At 44.0% G+C, this 16550-nt stretch overlaps 2 protein-coding genes across 9 annotated transcripts in view; one reads left to right on the forward strand and one right to left on the reverse strand.

The window, feature by feature from the left end:
* Positions 1 to 14762, forward strand: SYNC (syncoilin, intermediate filament protein). 7 transcript variants are annotated; one of them, XM_081055656.1, is made up of 6 exons: positions 336 to 532; positions 4678 to 5696; positions 5736 to 5968; positions 11744 to 11868; positions 12044 to 12120; positions 13212 to 14712. In XM_081055656.1, the coding sequence occupies exons 1-6, from the start codon at positions 480 to 482 to the stop codon at positions 13220 to 13222; spliced, it is 1518 nt and encodes a 505-aa protein (XP_080911782.1). In that variant the 5' UTR covers positions 336 to 479; the 3' UTR covers positions 13223 to 14712. The 7 variants fall into 7 exon arrangements, 6 of the variants coding, with proteins under 6 accessions (XP_080911779.1, XP_080911781.1, XP_080911777.1 ...); XM_081055653.1 differs by having other exon boundaries at positions 1 to 532; positions 4678 to 5968; positions 13212 to 14762; XM_081055654.1 differs by lacking the exon at positions 336 to 532 and adding an exon at positions 3391 to 3555 and having other exon boundaries at positions 4678 to 5968.
* RBBP4 (RB binding protein 4, chromatin remodeling factor) overlaps positions 13740 to 16550 on the reverse strand; it is an 18272-nt gene continuing 15461 nt past the window's right edge. For both annotated transcript variants that reach the window (XM_081055657.1, XM_081055658.1), the window contains exon 12: positions 13740 to 15384. In XM_081055657.1, the coding sequence (XP_080911783.1) occupies positions 15319 to 15384 (66 nt within the window). In that variant the 3' untranslated portion in view covers positions 13740 to 15318. The remainder of the gene's footprint in view (positions 15385 to 16550) is intronic.

Raw genomic sequence — 16550 nt, forward strand, 5'->3', positions numbered from 1 at the left:
GCGGGTGGGGACCTCAAGGTGTCCAACAGCGGACGACATTCCTAAATGGGGGTGGCTGGGTTCCTCTTAGTCAACTACCCCACACCCTGCCCCCTCTCCCGGGCCAGCCAGGCAGGGAAAGTGCTTTTCTGGGGCTGCAGAGCCACCCTCCTCTCTTGCCCCCAGTAACTGGGACCCTTGGAAGGGAAGGGTGGAGAGAAAGAAGGTTCGGGAAGATCTCGGGGCTGGCTAGTTTCGGAGACACCGATAACCCCCCCAACCCCCCACCCCAGGCCGGTCCCGGGAGGGGCGGTCTCTCTCCGCCCCCGGGCGGCGTGGCCGGCTCCCTCCTCCCGCGGGCAGGAGCCCCGGCCAAGTGGGCGCGCCAGCCGGGCCGGGATCTGGTGTCGGCTGCAGCTGGCAGTGCGGCGGGCGCGGAGCTGGCGGCCGGCGGGGCCTCCTATTAATAACGCGGCCACCCAGCACCGGGTCGGACAGCCATGGCCAGCCCGGAGCCCCGGCGCGGCGGGAACGGCACCGCCCAGGCCGCGAGGTAGGAGTCCAGGGCCTGCGTGGCCGCCCCTATGGGGAGGGGGTGCTGGACGGATTCCCTTCCCCCACGCACCAGCACCTTTGGTGGGTGTCGTGGTCTAGCAGGGGTGCGGCAAGGGGCGGAGCCGCCCGGTGAAGGGAGATGGGGGAGTCCTGGCTCAGGGACCTGGCACCTCCGTTTGTCTGTGCCTTTTTATAATACCTCCGCCCCTCTCGCTGCCGTGTGAGAATTAACCCTTTCAGACTAGTGGCCATCAACCATCAAATGCCATTTGGCCCATAGTGGCCAAAGACGCTACTCGTTCGTTTCTTTCAATCCTCACCCCAGATGCAACTGGAGATGGAGGCCTCTAGTTGCTGAATTCGCTGTGTGGAAGATATTTGGTGCAAGGCTGGGCATCTGCCAGCTTGGAGTTAAGAGTCTGTTCAGACAGCTTGTTCTCTGCTGCCTGGGGCCTGGGTGGGCTGGTGGTGGCAGGGTCTACTAGCCCAGACCAGCAGGAGGGCCTTGGTTGGTCAGTGGCCCTGGAGGGGAGGCCCTCCCACACCCATCCACACTCAGCTTACCACTGATTAAGGGGAAAGGACCTGTGCTGAGGAATCTGTGGCAAGTAGGGAGTATTTCTGCTGGAGGTCAGACTAGTCCTGGATGTTCCCAGTGTACCAAGAAGTGGAAGTGCCAATACACACACCTGACACCTTTCACTGTTACACAGGACACAAAGCTGAGCGTAGTCGTGTCCATACACTCACCTGTACTGTACTGCCATGCACACATACAGGTACACAGAATCAGACATACACCAAGCCATGCCTGCACAGTGTCACAGACTCTCCCAGCTACAGCCCTGATGGATAGAGTTGGGAGCTGCTGGAGTCTTCTAGGGACAGTGACAGAGTGGCAGAGGCAGGCTGCTTGGTACCCAAGGAAGCCTGAGGTCAAGGACCCCAGTTGAGTTGGCTTCCTTGTCCCTGGGCCTCCCTACTTTTCCCCCAGCTCCTTAGAGAGAGGGAGCTGTGTGAGGGCAGCATCTAGCAGAGGCCGGGCACTGGGGGACTGAGGCAACAGGCTGTGTGGTAACAGCACCACTTACAAGTCGGGGTGCCTGGGTTCTACTTCCAGTTTTGCCACTCAACCTTGGGCAAGTTTCCTCCTTGGTTCTCAGTCGGTTTCTGCCTGTCTTCCTTCTACAGAGTCCCCACCCTGGGGTACAGCGAGAATGAGAACTATACTTGTCTTAGGAAATTGACTGTCAGGGCAGACAGACGCATGGCACTTCTATCGTACAAAGCACTAAGTGCAAAGATGAGCTGCATACAAAGCGCCTTGAGAACGCAAGAATGGGGGTTGTCGGGGAAATACTTCACAGAGGAAATGGCCTTTAGCAGGGCTTGAAGGATGAGTACACATTTGTTAGGTAATTGGATATAAGAGTAAATACATTTTGAATGCTATGGGCCAAGTTCTAGTATACCTGCCCTCGTTGTTTTACCTCTTTTCTATTCTAAGAGGAAAGTGGTCAAAAGGAGCTCTGGGTCTGAAGTGGAACCTCAAGTGAGTTCTTTATTCCGTGCTTTGGTTTCCTTATCTATAAAATGGGGATAAGAGATGAGCATCATATAAATGAATATTCGTGTAAAATGCTTAGAATACTGCCTTGAACAGTTATGTCATTCCAGGGTGGAGGACCCAGCAGGAGCATGATGGGAGGGATGTCTGCTGGGAAGGCAGGGACTGTGTTGAGGTCCAGGGTGGGTCTGGCTGGCTGAGCAGGCGCCTCCTTCCCGGCACTAGGAGCTCTACCTGTCCAGGACTGTTCTCTAGTCAGGTGGTGTACAATGAGCTGTATTTTCTCAGCTGGATCCTTTAGGCATTGTGAGCTAGGAGTTTATTGGGAACCTGGAGTTAAGATACAGTCTGTTCTGGATTGTCAAGCATTGGGTGGGCTGCGGGGGAGTAATGTGAGAGGAGGCTGAAAAGGTATGTTAGGGCCTTGCATCTCTGCTAAGCAGTGGCTATCTGTGGGTGAAATGAGCGACATGGTTTGCTTTATGTTATAGCAAGCTGTGGCATTGTCGAACATAGACTGGGACGGGGAGAAGGAAGAAGGCCCATTGGAAGGCTGGTACAAAAGTGCAGGTGAGAGCTGATGATTTGGACAAGGGCCCTGGCAGTGGATGAAGAAGGGGCAGGGACTGGAGACTTTCAGAGATAGGAGGGTCAGTTCTCATTGACTTGGCTTTGTGGGGGAGGGAAAGAGCTGTTTAAAGATTTCTTGCCTCATCAACCTGGTGTAGGATGTGTTTCTCTGAGCTGGAGAATACAGGGGCAGCAAGCTCATGGAGAAGAATAATTAGGGGACAGTTGACTTTGAGTATGAAGTAACATCTGGTGAAGATATCTAAGGAACTCTTCATCTCTGCTAAAGTGATGTGAATGGACTAGGTGACTGTTGAGATTGTCTTCAAACTTTAGGTTTTAGTGCGGGTGCTGGGTTGAATAAGGCCAGTGTGATGTCTGGAGTTTGGTAAAGCCATACTTTTGTAGTTTCCAGAGGGCCAACATGAGAAAACAGAAAGACAAGCTAGGGATTCCCAGGGTGTTAGAAAGAAGACAGAGTACACGATGATTTTGTGTAAAACTAATCTTTATTGAGAACTTGGAGTTAAGATATAGAGTTTAAAACCTAGACACAAGTAGGCCTTTTCAAGACAGATCAATCAAATTCTTTGATACGTGGGGCTTTTCATTTATACTTTTTCTTTTTTAAGATTTTATTGTGAAGGGGGAATAGGAATTTATTGGGGAACAGTGTGTACTTCCACGGCTTTTTCCAAGTCAAGTTGTTGTCCTTTCAGTCTTAGTTGTGGAGGGCGCCGTTCAGCTCCAGGTCCAGTTGCCCATTGTTAGTTGCAGGGGCACAGCCCACCATCCCTTGCGGGAGTCAAACTGGCAACCTTGTGGTTGAGAGGACTCTCCAATCAACTGAGCCATATGGGAGCTCAGCGGCAGCTCAGCTCAAGGTGCTGTGTTCAATCATTTTTTTTTTTTAAACTTTTTTTTTATTTTATTAAGTGTGTTTTTCCAGTACCCCTCAGCTCCAAGTCAAGTAGTTGTTTTCATCTAGTTGTGGAGGGCGCAGCTCACAGTGGCCCACGTGGGGCTCGAACCGGCAACCTTGACGCTAAAAGCACCATGCTCTAACCAACTGAGCCAACTGGCTGTCACCACCCCCCCATGTTCAATCTTAGTTGCAGGGGGCGCTGCCCACCATCCCTTGAGGGAGTCGAGGAATCGAACTGGCAACCTTGTGGTTGAGAGCCCAGTGGCCCATGTGGGAATCGAACCGGCAGCCTTCGGAGTTAGGAGCACGGAGCTCCAACTGCCTGAGCCACTGGGCCGACCCCATTTATACTTTTTATCTTTAAAAAAGTTTCTTGAAATCTACTCAGATTTAGTCTGTTTTATAGCTGGTGCACATTGAATATGAGTTTCCTTGAGTGAATTATTTAATCTCTTTTAACCTCAGTTTTTTGATCTGTAAAATGGAGATAATAAATGTAACTACCTCATGTAATTGTTAAGAGTTTATATACGTAAAGCATTTAGAACAGGGCCTGGCACATATAAGACCTTTGTAAATATAATAATAATTATTATTTCATGGTATATTTTCAAAGAATTACTTAGAGATCCAAGGTACCTAAGATGTGGTTGAAACCGGAAAGACCAAAGCCACTTGTGGGCCAAAGAAACAGGGGGGTATTCCTTAACAGGAACTGATTAGGCTAGCAGGCAATCGGCAGCTGGGCAAAGAGGCTCCTTTGTTAGAATCACAGAATCTTAATTCAAAAGCCTGTACAGGTTAGAAGGATGGACCAATTCTAACAAGCTGAATGAAGTTTTACAGGAACAAGAGATGTGGTTTAAAAGCACTTGGGGTGAAAAAATTTTAAGGATTTTCATCAGACTCAGCATTTGTCAGGAATATGATGGGGCTGCCCTACATGCTAAGGGAATCTTAGCTGCATCAATAGGAGTATAATGTCCAGAGTGACTGCTCAGAGCACATCTGGGTATCGCTTCCAGTACCCATCCCCAAGGGACTGTGTCTGCCCTCTCACTTTAAGTCATTTCTCTTTCAGGAACACAAGAGCAGAGGCCAGTTCTCCTCTTCAAGAGGAGGAGCACTCTGAATGCCTGGATGAGGCGAGGACCTTGAATCCAGAAGTTCCTCTGTCTTTGGAGGGAAACTGGAATTTAGAGGACATTCTCTTCCTGGGGGACACAGGTGGTTTTGATGACACAGTTTATATGGAAGAGACTGAGAAGCCTGAGGAGATGCTGTACATTGAGGAGACCGGGCAGCCAGATGAGGTCCTGTATGTGGAGGAGACTGTGAAGCCAGAGGAGACACTGTATCCGGAGGAGACTGTGAAGCCAGAGGAGACGCTGTATGTGGAGGAGACTGTGAAGCCAGAGGAGACACTGTATCCGGAGGAGACTCTGAAGCCAGAGGAGACACTGTATCCGGAGGAGACTCTGAAGCCAGAGGAGACACTGTATGCGGAGGAGACTGTGAAGCCAGAGGAGACCACAAGCCCAGAGCACATGGTTTATGGGGAAGAGATGGTCACAAGAGAGAAATCTAACCCTGAGGAAAGCCTCAGAGTGGCTCCTAGTCCCAGCACAGAAGAGAGCCTGAGCATAGAGGACCTGGAATTGCTTGAGGGGCGCTTCCAGCAATGTGTCCAAGCTGTGGCCCAGCTAGAAGAGGAGAGGGATCAGCTCATCCATGAGCTTGTGTTGCTCCGGGAACCAGCCCTACAGGAGGTGCAACAAGTCCATCAGGACATCCTGGCTGCCTACAAACTGCATGCCCAAGTAGAGCTGGAGAGGGATGGGTTAAGGGAGGAGATCCGGCTGGTCAAGCAGAAGCTGTTCAAGGTGACGAAGGAATGTGTGGCCTACCAATATCAGCTGGAGTGCCGCCAGCAGGATGTGGCCCAATTTGCTGATTTCAGGGAAGTGCTGACTGCACGGGCAGCCCAGCTCTCGGAGGAAGTGGCTCAGCTCCGGGATGCCTATCAGAAGCAGAAGGAGCAGTTACGGCAACAACTAGAAGCACCTCCAAGCCCAAGGGATGGACACTTTCTGCAGGAGAGCCGGCGGCTCTCTGCCCAGTTTGAGAACCTCATGGCAGAGAGCCGCCAGGGTCTGGAGGAGGAGTATGAGCCCCAGCTGCTGCGGCTCCTAGAGAGGAAAGAAACCGCCTCTAAAGCTCTACAGAAAACCCAGGCCGAGATCCAGGAGATGAAGGAGGCTCTGAGACCCCTGCAAGCAGAGGCCCGGCAGCTCCACCTGCAAAACAGGAACCTGGAGGACCAGATTACACTTGTAAAGCAAAAGCGAGATGAGGAAGTGCAGCAGTACAGGGTAGGCTCATTGCGCATGAAAGGAAGTGCTGTCTTGTAGCCTGGGGAAGGAAAAGGTGACCGGAGTCAAATGTCTTTTGGGCTGAAGGATAGATACTATTGTGCTTAGGAAGAACAACTTATTTTGGGAAGCCATTCACTCACTCACTTTACTCTGTTCTTCATTTCATTCATTCAAGTCTGTGCTAGGACCTGAAAATTATCTGCACTCTTAGTTTATACTTTCACACCAATTATCTCATTTGATCCTTTCATTAATCTTCCAAGTCAAGTAGTAGTATTTTTTTCTTTTTTACAGATGATGGAAGCTCAGTGAGCCACAGTAATTTGAACGCTGGTTTGACCAATCCCCAATGTCAGTGCTCTTTTCATGGCACAATTTTTAAAAAAAAAATATTTTATTGGGGAAAGGGAACAGGACTTTATTGGGGAACATTGTGTACTTCCAGGACTTTTTTTTTCCAAGTCAAGTTGTTGTCCTTTCAATCTTAGTTGTGGAGGGTGCCATTCAGCTTCAAGTTGTTGAACTTTCAGTCTTAGTTGTGGAGGGCGCAGCTCAGCTCCAGGTCCAGTTGCCTGTTGCTAGTTGCATGGGGCGCAGCCCACCATCCCTTGTGGGAGTCGAACTGGCAACCTTGTGGTTGAGAGGATGGGCTCCAACCAACTGAGCCACCTGGGAGCTCAGCGGCAGCTCAGCTCAAGGTACCGTGTTCAATCTTAGTTGCAAGGGGCGCAGCCCACCATCCCTTGCAGGACTCAAGGAATGAACTGGCAACCTTGTAGTTGAGAGCCCACTGGCCCTTCATGGCACAATTTTTGAATTTTAAGTGACTCACATGTGGGCTTATAGAGAGCAGCAGGGAATGAGGCTCGGTAGAATTCATTCATTCTCTCCCCTCCCCCCATACTTATCCTCAAGTCCCACCTATCTGATCTCTGCCTTAAAGTTTTCCAGACTTAAAACTGGGAGGCAATCTATAAATTTCTATTTCTCATTTTCCTTTTTTGTGCATTTGTCACCATTTCACTTGTATTCAGGTTATTTCTGATTATGAGCCAGTTTTAATCCCTTTGTAGAACAGTGGGATATAAATATTAAGTGAATAAACAATGTGTGTCTCTCCCACAGGTTGTGAGCTTTGAGAAGGTAGGGAGTATGTTTTATTTATCTCTGCCACTCGGGCTCAGAGTACACATCAGTTAAATGATAACTTAATTGCTGCTGGGCACTATGAGACTACAGTGTGGTCCTTACAGAGCAGTATTTTTGTCTTTTGAATCACATGTTCCTTTGAATAACTTAAAAATCTCATGCTTTCAGAGATTCCGATACATCCTGAAGGCAACATTTCCTCTGTTGAAAATGGCTTCACTCAAGATTTTGTCAAGCTTTCTGTAGTTAGTATTATGAAAACAGTAGGGTTTTTTGGTCATAATATTGAATGTTTTCAAACTACATATGTGTACTATCCTCACCTCCACTTACCCAAACATTACATAAAGCCCTTTACAGTCTGGTCCCCATCTATCTCTCCAGCCTTATTGCTGTACTTCTCACATTCCTTATGATCCTGCCACAAGGTAAGTTGAACTGTAAAGATAGGTTGAGGCAGATCACATTGGACTTTGAAATCCAAATGAGGGAGTTTGGACTTTACTCAGTTTGGACTTTAGTCAGTTGCATCATTAAAGGCATTTAAACATAGTAGTAATATGATTCTCCCAGTACTTTTTAGAAAAAGTACTGGTGGCAATGTATAAAATGTAGATAAGAGGCAAAAATTGTAGTGGGAATAAAAGGGAACAAATGCAGGATACATTTGACCATCGAATGAATGGGGCAGAGAGGTGAGAAGTCAAAGAGGATCCTGAGATTTCAGGCAAGGCAAGGTTAATTAGAATGGTGGTGCCATCAATAGGGAATTCTCTGGATTGGTTTTCTGAATACTACTAGAGTTGTAGAATTTTCTCCCCAGTGATTTTCATCACTGTACTGGATTTGTTTCAGACTTGATTTTACAGCTTTCCACATTCTGTGAAAAACCCTCTTGATGAGTGTCTCTTATTGCTATACCATAATTAAAGTGGGAATCAAGATCTGAAGGAGCTAATTCTTCTTTCGGAAAATGGCTTCCTAAACTGTTTGCCAAAGGTCATTTATGGCACCTAATTACTTTCCAAGGGTACACTTCACTCTTGTAATGTAAACTTTGCCTTTCATCAACATCATCTATTCATTCAACAAATATTTCTAAGTGCCTCCTTAATGTGTGCCAGGCAGTGAGCTATGTGCTGGCAAGAGATGAGAAATAGGGAGGGGGAGGAGTTCCTGCCCTCAAACACTTTACAGTCCAGGAAGGATATCAGATAAAATGAACATATTTCATGGAGTCTAAGACACTTAATTTTAAGATGCATCCTGACCTGAGATGTTAAAATGTGAAAGCCTTAAAATCAATGCATTGTATTTATGAAGCAGGTGTAATTACCCGACTGGGAAACAAGGGGAAATTTTCATAAGAGGATGAACAATAGCTAGCATGCACTTAAAAGTTCTTTACATGTAATAATTCATATAATCCTTACCTTTCTGATAGGTACGAACTATTGCCATCATTTGAAAAATGAGAACAGGTGAGAGATGTCACTTGTCCGGGATTATACAGCTAGAAAGTGATGGAAGGGTATAACCCTACACAATCCAGCTCAAGTCCACACTAAACTAGTACAAGGTGTCTAAGCTGAGCCTTGAATGAATTTGTTGGACAGGGAAAGGCATTCCAAGCTTTGGAAACAGCTTATATGAAATAATCAAAACACGAAAAAGACATGTTATGGGAAGTGTGGGTGGCTGGATCATAAGGAATGTGAGAAGAACAGAGATGAGGCTGGAGAGATAGATGGGGACCAGACTATAAAGGGCTTTATGTAATGTTTGGGTAAGTGGTTTTCTAAAAATGGTTTTTCTCCAAAGCCATAGACCCCTTTTCCCAAAACAGAATTTTATATGGAATGCCAATTATATAACAGGTAAAACTGGAGTTACTTTCTAATTAGAGTGGCAATGGCACTCCATTTTGGCTGCCTCCTGGAACTTCATGGGAAAGTTTGAAGACCACTCAAGAGCCTGTGTGTGTGTGTGTGTATACATACACACACAAGCAAAAAAGCAGTTAAGAATATGAGCTTTAAACCAGTGGCAACTCCTGGCTCTACCACTTCCTAACTGGAAAACTGAAAAAATTGCTTAACCCCTATGGCTCTGCTCCCTCATATGTAATACACATCATAGGCCATTGCAAGGAATGAACTTACCATGTTTCCCTGAAAATAAGATGTAGCCGGACAATCAGTTCTAATGCGTCTTTCAGAGCAAAAGTTAATCTAAGACCTGGTCTTATTTTACTGTAAGACCGGGTATAATACCGGGTCTTATGTTAATTTTTGCTCCAAAAGACGCATTAAAGCTGATGGTCCAGCTAGCTCTTATTTTTTGGGAAACAGGGTATTAACAGATAATATTTGTAAAGCATTTGCAATAGTGCCTGGTACACAGCTATTACTCTTGAAAGTGGCAGTGTGGCAGGTGTATTGAAAAAGCCTGCAAGATCACTTAGCCCTTAAGAGGTAAAATGGGTAAGAGATAGTGACTGGTTATAGTAGGTGGGGTGAGGAATTTGCTGAGAATGATTTTAACTTGGAATTGGTAGATTACCAATGCTGAAATATGGAATATGCCTACTATCTGCATGTTTCATATCAGCAAGCAGTATGTGTAGGGTGCTAGATGTACTAATAACCAGGAACCTACAATCCGGTTGGGAGTTAGATATGAATTAAAAAGATAAATAGTAATATAACACAGCAGATGCTGTCTAGGTGACAGAAGTAGAAGCAAAGGCACAGACATCTGACTTGGTCATCTGGCTAGAGTAGCACTGTCCAACAGAAGTATCATGCAAGCCACAGATGTCACTTAAAATTTCTAATAGCCACACTAGAAAAGGTAAGAAACAGGTGAAATATTTTATTTAACCCAGCATATGAAAATATTATTTCAACATGTAATCAATACCAAACTTGAAGTACTTTATTTTTTGTGCCCAGTCTTAGAAATCTGCTGTGTATTTCAGTTGCGTCACATCTCAATTTGGACTAGCCGTATTTCAAGTACTCAAGAGCCACTGTGGCTTCTGACTTCATACCAGATCGTGCAGAGTAGAAAACGTTCATGTGGAGGTTCTAGTTAGAGGTAGGGGTCAAACTAGAGGGGGTCTGGATGTCAGACCTCTAAAAGACTGAGATGACAAAGCAGCTTTGAGCAAATTAATCTAGTGGTGCTGCATAGGATTAAGATTGGAGATTGTCCTGAACGCCACACTGTAGCAGTACCTCTTTCGTTCTGACAGTTCCCGTCACAGCAGCAATGGTGCACACTGCCTTCCCAAGCGTGTACTTTTGAGCCTCACTGAAATAACAGGTTGGCTAGATAGTGGGGTTTGGGAAATTGGGGCAGAGGTATGCAGATGCTTCCCTTCGGATAACACGCTCTTAGATGGCAGGGCCGCATCTGTGTGGTGCCAAAGCATAGCTAGGCACTAAAAAAAGGCCTTTTGACAATGTTTATGTAAGTTGAGATTCAGCCAGGGTATCAAACATTGCAGACTGATGTGCTACGTGTATACCAAGGATGATGACTCAGAGAACAAATTGTTTAGATCTTTTTTAATAGTAGCATATACCCAAACTGGATTCCTATCTTACCATTCTTCAAACTTTGAGGTGAAGTCATTGCCCCTTTAAAATATGCCTCCCAACTCCCTTCTGTTTCCTAAGGATCATGCCAGCTAGCAACTAAACCAGGCTGATTTGCTGACATCTTCCTTACCTCATGCCTCAGGCATTAATCCTAGGCAGACAATTTACAGAATGCATCCTGCCTGGTTTGGGCACAACAACGGACAGTTAGCTGAAAGCTCCTGAGGGCCTCAAGGGCACAGCATCTTCTTTCAACTTAATATTTTGAACACTTTGTTTTCTTCTTTCTACATGCACTGTAAGCACTTTGTGAACTAACTCAGTCTTATTGGTAACAAACTTGCACATAGCGCAAAAGGTCTATAAAATTCTCAGCTCCCCAACTAGAGAATCAAAATCCTTCCCAACACGTCTTAAAATTGTGAAACCGGGGCCGGCCGGGTGGCTCAGGCGGTTAGAGCTCCGTGCTCCTAACTCCGAAGGCTGCCGGTTCAATTCCCACATGGGCCAGTGGGCTCTCAACCACAAGGTTGCTGGTTCGATTCCTCGAGTCCCGCAAGGGATGGTGGGCGGTGCCCCCTGCAACTAGTAACACAACTGGACCTGGAGCTGAGATGCGCCCTCCACAACTAAGATTGAGAGGACAACAACTTGACTTGGAAAAAAGTCCTGGAAATTCACCCTGTTCCCCAATAAAGTCCTGTTCCCCTTCCCCAATAAAATCTTTAAAAAAAAAAAAAAAAAAAAAATTGTGAAACCAAGAAACTCCCTCTGGCTACCTGTCCCCTCCTTGCAGTATTCTATTAAGAAGTAAGCTGTGGTTAACAGACCAGACTACTTTCAGGTCACTATCTTCAAAAGAAATGTCACTTTGTCAAAAACACAACCTGTTGAATGTTTCTCAACCTCAATACTGCTATGAAGATTAAACAATATACAAGAAAGTGCTTTGTAAACTCTAATGGACAATGTCATATTTTTGTTTGACTCATTAGAAATGCTCTTGGCCCTCATGCAGGAACAGCTGGAGGAAATGGAAGAACGACAGAGGCAGTTAAGAAGTGGGGTGCAACTCCAGCAACTGAAGAACAAAGAGATGGAGCAGTTAAGGATCAGCCTTGCTGAAGAGCTCTCAACTTATAAGTCAGTTTTTGCTGCTACCCCAATCTCAACTAACAGTGGCTGAGGGGATGGTAGGGAGGGCAGATGTTGCTTGGGAGAATTTCACTTAGAACAGTGAAAAAAAAATGATTTGGGAAATAATTTTCAAATTGTGCTCATTCATGAACAGATGGAAAATGGCTCTCTTTTTTTAAAGGGCTATGCAACCCCAAAACCCGGAACAAGCTAATGCTCCCACTTCTCAGGCAGGTGGAATCGAGACACAGTCCCAAGGTGATCCTTGTGGGTGCAAGAGTGGTGTTTGCATCGCTGCTGCTTTCTTAACAATACTAATTCCTTAAAAGAATTTAAGTGTGTGTCTAATGACAAGTCGTTTAGGGATAACACATACCTCCAAATTGCCTGGTTCAAATATTCAGGGTTCATTTGGAATGTTTCAGTTTCTGGTAGGAATCAAAACATGCCCTAATTACACCCAGGAATTCTGTAACAGAATAAAGCATCGAGGCTCTGTGCATTCTTACACTCCTCCCCCTACTTTACCCCATCTGCTAGTCAGTTTCCTTAGAATAGCAGAGATGGCAGTTATGCTACCTAATTGAGACTATGACCTAAAGAGGCAAAGAAGGCTAAATTAATCTGTAACAGTAATAATAATAATAAAAAGCTGGAGGGTGTTGTTTATAGGCTGAGGGACAGGATTACTGCTTAAAATGTGAAACGAGCAACGCACCTATCCATTAATTTCTTTATATACCAGTATGTTCCTGTATCCTTCAAGTTCTAGATTCTCCTGGATAAACCAAAACTAGAGTTTTCTGTGAAGTTGTATACTAGCCAGATGCCCATAAATTTATTCTGAATTTCCTAATCTTACACAAATTCACAAATAACTATTATAACTGACGCTTTTTCTAACTCACTAGAACTTTACTGTGTTTTATCCAGGCATAACTGATTACACTGATTGGGAGATTACTAGAACCTTGTAATTGAGGAAAATGATCTGCTAAACACCTCTGCATGGATCAGATTAAAAGTACAATAGGCAAAGGCAATGATTAAAAGAAACCAAACTACAGAATTTCAGGCACTGTAATACCTGTGTAAACTTAACCTGGATGGGGAAAATTTTAGCTAGCCCCTGCTATCACCATCACATCGCTTACCACTGATTTGCAAATAGGAGGCACCCAAATACTTGCTAGAGGAAAGTCATCCCTGATCATGTGGAATTCCGTCTAGCAATCCCTCCCTGACACAGCCTACACTGTACTTCGGAAGTTCACTGTTATAAACATTATGCTGTATTATTTCAAGTTGAAAAAAGTATAAACTTATTCTTTTTTCTCTCAACCTTACAGGGGCTGTTTAGAAACATATGGCCGAATCTGTAATCCAGAAACAACCAAAAAAACTTCTTAGCCAAGGATCATCAAGTACCCTTTGGACATACTTTTTTTCCAGAGAAGGGAGTGCCAGGGACTTGGCAAGCAATTCACCCTGGGAAAGTTACAAATAATGGCTGACCTGTTTAAAAAGATTCTAGGGCTGGCTGGAGGCAGAACACCATCAGTCAGCTCTTAGTGGGGTTGTATTTCATAGGCTGCTGGTCCTGATTTCAATGAACGAAGGAACAGAAAATGAGCCTCCTGTCCTACAGAGGCTACCCTCACAGGCAGAGTAAAGGATGAATGTATGGACACACCTTGAAGTGATGTGAAGAATGTATCTTGCCTTGTGTTGACCTAAACCAAAAACATTTTTTTTGGAGTACAGGTGGGGTCAAAAAGGCAGCCAATTTTTCATTTATATGGGTGTACAATTTGAATTATTTTGTGCAATGAATATTGGACTTTAAGTGAATCCTCTAACAAAGTTTACTTTTCTTTAAATCTGTGCTTTTATTAGGTTTTTGCAATTTTAACCTTTTAAACCGCAGTTACTTTTGCACCAAATTATCAAGATAATTTTCACTGTACTCTAAAAGGAACCCATCCATATTTCAACCTAAAGGTTAAGGATATTGCTTTCCCTAAAGATCATACCTTATGAAAATGACTTTGGGTCAGTGTGATCCACTCAAACTGAGTGACTGGCAAAGAACCAGGCATTTTATCTGGTTATGGCACTTGGTGATGATACAGGCTTTCAAGAGCCTATTATTTCTAACCTCTAAGTATAGGCTCTAGCGAAAAACATTCTGGAGAGATTCAACCTCGTTAAGAAAAGGTTCAAATACCTTTTCCAAATTTAAATTTTGCCTTAAAATCTCTCTGCCACACTGCCTTTGACATTCTTGCAAGTCCATGTAGTTCTCTAGGGACAGACTTAAAAAAGATGTTATTTTATCAAAGACTAATCTGCGCACCTCTGATTCCGTGTGTTATGTCTTTTATTTTCCCTGGGAAGGAGTAAAGCTCTTTTCTATAGATCTGGGTGTATTATATTTAATTCTGCTCTTGATAGAGACTACAGAAAATAACTGTCATCCGAAGAATTCTTCTAGAAGCCAGACTGGTTGTTGATCGATATTATATACTAAATAAAACCCATCAGCATGGGGTTATGTAGAAAAGCAATTTATTCCATTATAAGCACTTACACAGTTAGTCATGGAGAGTAATAGGCCTGGTGAAACAGGTCACCCAAAATAGAGATGGTATCAAACTAGTGGTCAAGGACTAACTCCTAAAAAAAAAGGCAACTCTTATCCAGGATTAATTTAATTTTAAAAACAAATACAAGCTATCGATTCACTCTGCTGAACTTAACTGGACAGTCTACCTGTGGTATAACTGTCAGGTAAAAACATACATCTTTACAACTTGGTGGTCCCCAAGTTCTTTTAAAAAACCATTTCACAGAAAGGAAAGAAATAATATGAAAACAGCTCAAGAAACACACTAACAAGCAAAAATATATGGGAAAGAGGAACACTTAGTTTTGACTTAAGAAACTGAGAGGAGACTGGTCTACATAGGAAAATGTGCATCCTGTAAAGTCAGGTGTGAAGATTTTACAATAGGAATTTATGACTTGAATCTCCCCTATTTCCTGAATGACATTTTGCAGTACTTATACTTCATGGCTCAGACACCTACCTCACTTGGCTCTATTCCTTCCTTACTTCTAGTCTTTACTTAAAGAGTTTGAAAAACTTAGGGATATAGCATAAGAAGAAAAATAAAATAACCACACACAATATTCCCCCTTCGGTGGCTACTTTAGATCTCTGTTACTAGAAAATTCCTGAAGAAAATTTCAATATAAGTCGGTGGCTTTACTGAATCAAGTCCCCCAGTTAATAATTAGAAACACCCTCGGTTTGGGCTAATAGCATTGTTGATGGTACCTATTACAGAGGGATAGCTGAACAAAGTTTGTGTCTCAAAACCAGTGTTAAATCAATCTCAAGGCTGAGAGGGGAAAAAAAAGGGGAGTCTAAAATCACAAGAAGTGCAGACATATCTAAGACCCCTGTCCTTCTGGATCCACGCTTCCTTCAGGGTCTTCATCATTATAAATGTTCTCTGCCTGCCCAAAAACAAGAAAGAGAAAAAAGGATATTTAGTAATGAAGGCAAGTTCTGGCAGTAAGGTTTCAAAAACAGATTAGGCCAGGGAGACAGATTATGAGCCATACAGTCTCTGTTGCAACTATTTAACTCTGCAATTGTTGGATGAAAGCAGCCATAGACAATCTGCAAACGAATGGAAATGGCTGTTCTAATAGACACAGACAGCTGGCCCACAGACCAATACCCCTAGGTTAGGATATTCCCACAAAACTGAAGTATGGTTACTGTTTGTCTTGATAATCAACCTTCTTGAGTCCTTTAGCCAGACATAATTCGTAAGAGTCAAAAAGTGAAACAACACAAATGTCCATCGACTGGTAAGTAGATAAAATATATATCCATACAATGAAATATTATTTGGAAAGAAAAATGAAGCCACTCACACCTATCATTATAATTTAATTTATATTAAATGTCCAGAATAGGCAAATTCACAGAGAAAGTAGATTGGTGGTTGCCTAGTACTGGGTAGACTGGAGGAAAATGGGGAGTGATGGCTAATGTGTATGAAATGCAGTTTCTTTCTGGCAATAATTTACTGTTGAATGTACTAAAAATCACTGAATTTCGCATAAAAAAAGATAAACCCCACCCTCTACCAAAACCGTATGTTCCAAATCTCAATTTAGAAATATTTTAAAAAGAAAATTGCTCTTGCATAAAATAAACTCTAATTGTATTTCTTGATGTTAACTACCAAAATCACTTCCATTTGGGTAAAATTTACTGTTCTTAGCATCTACTATGCACAAATCACGAGGTTAAGCACTACAGAGGATGGGAGTCTTATCTTCAAAGAACTTGTGATCTGACTGCAAGGAAAAGTACACAATTGTGTGATATTTTCTGACAATGAAATGTGTAGTGTCTTTTTCCCTGACACCAACTGGGTGTCCAACAACTCAATTCAATCCTGACACTACCTAGAGGTAGCATCAGATTCCACAGGTCTAAGGAATGTGACAAGGGCTGGGTCTCACCACACCGTCCTTACTTCATAGGCCAGTGATGAGCCCTGAGAGCCCGCTACCGGGACTTCTGTCCAACTTGTTGGTTATAAATTTGGGGGTTCTCACAATCCCTCTGCCTACTCAGGTTTGATAATTTGCTGAAATGACTCACC

This window comes from Rhinolophus hipposideros (assembly GCF_964194185.1).
Source record: "Rhinolophus hipposideros genome assembly, chromosome: 8".
Taxonomy (NCBI): Eukaryota; Metazoa; Chordata; class Mammalia; order Chiroptera; family Rhinolophidae; genus Rhinolophus; species Rhinolophus hipposideros.

Excerpts from the sequence above, each read along its gene's own strand:
- SYNC (XM_081055651.1), top strand. The coding sequence starts at position 480 with ATGGCCAGCCCGGAGCCCCGGCGCGGCGGGAACGGCACCGCCCAGGCC. Across the intron at positions 5,969-11,743 it reads AGGAAGTGCAGCAGTACAGG|GAACAGCTGGAGGAAATGGA; the intron begins GTAGGCTCATTG and ends GCCCTCATGCAG. Across the intron at positions 11,869-12,043 it reads GAAGAGCTCTCAACTTATAA|GGCTATGCAACCCCAAAACC; the intron begins GTCAGTTTTTGC and ends CTTTTTTTAAAG.